The sequence below is a fragment of the Austrofundulus limnaeus genome, unplaced genomic scaffold (assembly GCF_001266775.1).
Source record: "Austrofundulus limnaeus strain Quisiro unplaced genomic scaffold, Austrofundulus_limnaeus-1.0 Scaffold145, whole genome shotgun sequence".
NCBI lineage: Eukaryota > Metazoa > Chordata > Actinopteri > Cyprinodontiformes > Rivulidae > Austrofundulus > Austrofundulus limnaeus.
In genome coordinates, this window is record NW_013952547.1 from 552834 (window position 1) to 555945 (window position 3112).

General features: G+C 41.0%; 1 protein-coding gene across 1 annotated transcript in view; it reads left to right on the forward strand.

Moving 5' to 3' along the window:
• Positions 1–1866, forward strand: part of kcnk4b (potassium channel, subfamily K, member 4b) — a 14647-nt gene extending 12781 nt beyond the window's left edge. Inside the window, exon 8 of the mRNA XM_014016436.1 lies at positions 287–1866. Within this exon, the coding sequence (XP_013871890.1) occupies positions 287–889 (603 nt within the window). The 3' untranslated portion in view covers positions 890–1866. The remainder of the gene's footprint in view (positions 1–286) is intronic.
• The last annotated feature ends 1246 nt before the right edge of the window (positions 1867–3112 follow it).

Genomic DNA, 3112 nt, shown 5'->3' on the forward strand with positions numbered 1-3112 from the left:
AATTCCAGTGAAATATATTTATGTTTGTGGTTGTAATGTGACAAAATATGGAAAAGTTCAAGGGGTATGAATACTTTTGCAAACCACTGTACACTGCTACAATCATCTTTTTTGCCCTGATTTAAAAGGCAAAGATAGTTTGAAACAGAACGGCTTAGCTTTGAAAGGAATCAGTCACATCTGAAATGCATCAACGAAGTATTAAAACTGTAAGATGTTAAATTTGTAATAAATATTTCTGTATCACGAGACAAAGATAGTAAAACACATTTTCTCGATCTTTCAGATGGAGGAACTGCGACATCACGCCACGGACTGGACTCAGAACATCCAGCATATGTCAGTGGACTTTCACATCCCAGGGAAAATTGACGACCCTTTCAAACGTCGCAGGCGAAAGCGCCGCCCTGCTCATCGCAGCCGCGGCCACAGCACATCAGCCAATGGGGCGAAGGCCGACGGCGCCCCCGAGGATCAAGGAGAACAGCATGAAAGCGAAACAGAGTCCGGATCGTACTCCTCTTATTCTTCCAACTCTGAGTCTGGATCAGAGTCAGACTCTCAAGCCACTCAGACCGACCGAGTTCCTGAGGAAAAGACTAAGGAGGAGGAGGAGCCTCCTCTGGATGCCCACCTGTCACAACCTCTGGACTACTTTGGGGAGAACCTCGCCTTCATCGATGAGTCTTCAGACGCTCAGAGTGCTAAACTACACGTGGATCCTCTCCTCCATCCGAAAGAGCCTGGCTCTCGCCACGGGAAGAGGAGACGCCACAGACGACCTGTTCATCGGAGGAGCTCTAAAACCAACGGCTCCCACGTTGACGGACAGCAGCCCAATGGAAACGCAAGACCTGTTCCAGATCTTCCACTGAAGCCTCAAAACTGATGTATGCAGGTGTAGTCTCAGTCATCCAGGACATGATATAAAAAAAAAGGTTACAAAACAAAACAACTGGATTTCTGTTGTGTAGCTGAAGATGTTTTACCTTCCATCAGGGGAGCTTTCTTAATTCTTACAGAGGAAAAAAAAAGTTATAAAATGAGTAAAATAATTGAACTAGGAATGGCTCTTTACTGTCCACAGCCTGGTTCTTAACGCTTGCTGTAAGGAGCCTTTCAAAAGATTTGTTTCATTCGAAAACTCCCCATCTCTACTTTGAACAAAATGCCCCAATTTTTATCACACAACTACAATAAGAGCCAATTCCACAGCTTTTGGTGGAGTATGCAGGCCTTAACTTAATCTGCATGTGAATTTAGATTACATAACTGCGTTTCACATACAGTTTACAGCTCACCRAGTGGTAGGTGAAATGTCTAACTATCAAATAGTTTCTGTTGTTTTGCTTTTTAACCACTGTCTTGATAAGTCCAATCAACTTGTCAGAAAAATATCCTGGTAAAAGAAAGGTTCGCGCTAAACTAAGATGAAAACACGACGTTAAAGCCTTTTAACCTTTGAGTGGTTTGCTGTTTAATTTCACTTTCAGCATGTGTGTATGCCTCAGCCAAATGATGCAAGGTTTTCGATGGCAGTGTTCTCCTCGCTTCGTGAGGAGATTCTGCTCTCTACTGGGCTACAGCTGTACTGCACCATCACTGTGTCCAAACACATTTACTAATCCAGAAACTGCAACCGAAACGATCAGAATGCTTTCATTTGCAGCGTGATCACTCATTTCTGAGACCATAACTCTGGAATCCTGCCAACAATTAAACGGGTACTAAACACGCTCTTGATTGTATATTTTTTGTAACAGTTTTTAAAACAAATGACAGCGTATAACCATACTATTTGTGTTTTGATTGCCAAGTTCATTAGTCTTGATGCATATAGGTAATAAAGAATTTTTAAAAAGTAAATCATTATTGCCAGTTTCTTGCCTTATCGCTGGTTAAATGATAGATGTTCTGACTTTAAAGCAGGAGCACTTCAGTATAAGTAGTGGATGGTATTTCTTTGTAAAACGCCACTGAAAAACAGGTTTTGGCAATGATAATAACTAACATTATTTATGGTTTATTTTCTCTTTTATGTCATGTTTCTACTGTAAACAGTAATAATCTTGGTAACAGGACTGGAGTAATGARACCAATGTACTACATAGTTATGCCACCAAAAAACACCAAGACTTTCTTTATGCCAGAAGATGAGCCAGAGCGGTTTTGCAGGGTTTCGTTGTGGTCTCAGAACCCAGAGGGCCATTAGAAAACTCCTCTACCTTCAGCCTCTCGTGCTGCTGAAGGTGTGGCCATGGAACCAACCAAGACGTGATAACCACGGTGGTGCTGTTAAACTACCATGATGTCATCTTTTAGTTGCATTCAGATGCTGTCCAAGAGAGTTATRCTAGGGTGGGGCCTAGAGTGTGGTGCAATTGTGGGGATATGTAATCATATTGTCCTGGGGACGCCACTGGGACAAATAAAGTGGGGCGATGATGCAGRAAAATGTATTAAGGATGCAGACGTTAGCACAGAATACCTATATGGCAAGTCCTACAGTGTAGCAGCATCATGATTACCTTCACATTGAAGGATGTTTTCCAAATTGTCACAATCATGTTCTAATAAATTGTAGAGGTCACGGAGAACGTAACGAGGTCATCATCCAGCATGAAGGGGACAAAATAGAAATACAATAAGTCAAAAAAAATTCCATACTTCATAGTTTTAACACTTATTGTTGAGCTGATCAGAAAGCTGTTGCCATATTTTAAGTTAATCGTAATGTAACAATAATAAAACTCTTTAAGCCATCAGTCTGGGTTTTCTGGCTTCTAAGGTGATCCACGTTGAGTGATCAATCTGAAAGTGGCACCAAGGATAAATACAACTGACCGTCAGAGTGTGGTTGCAGTTTTCTTGTTTATTCGATTATTTTGCTAGAAAAAAGGCTATAAAGTCATAAAAATCTGATTAATGCTGGATTCATTTCCCGCTCCTTGAACACAACCAGCAGATGGCAGACACATGCAGATTCAGCTGTATAGTATTCAAGATATCATGTGGTCTTATGGCTTAATTATATCTCTGTTTGTGCTGGTGTTACTAGTGAACCACTTGTGACACAGTTTAGCATCTGTCTTGTGCCAGTATATATATATAT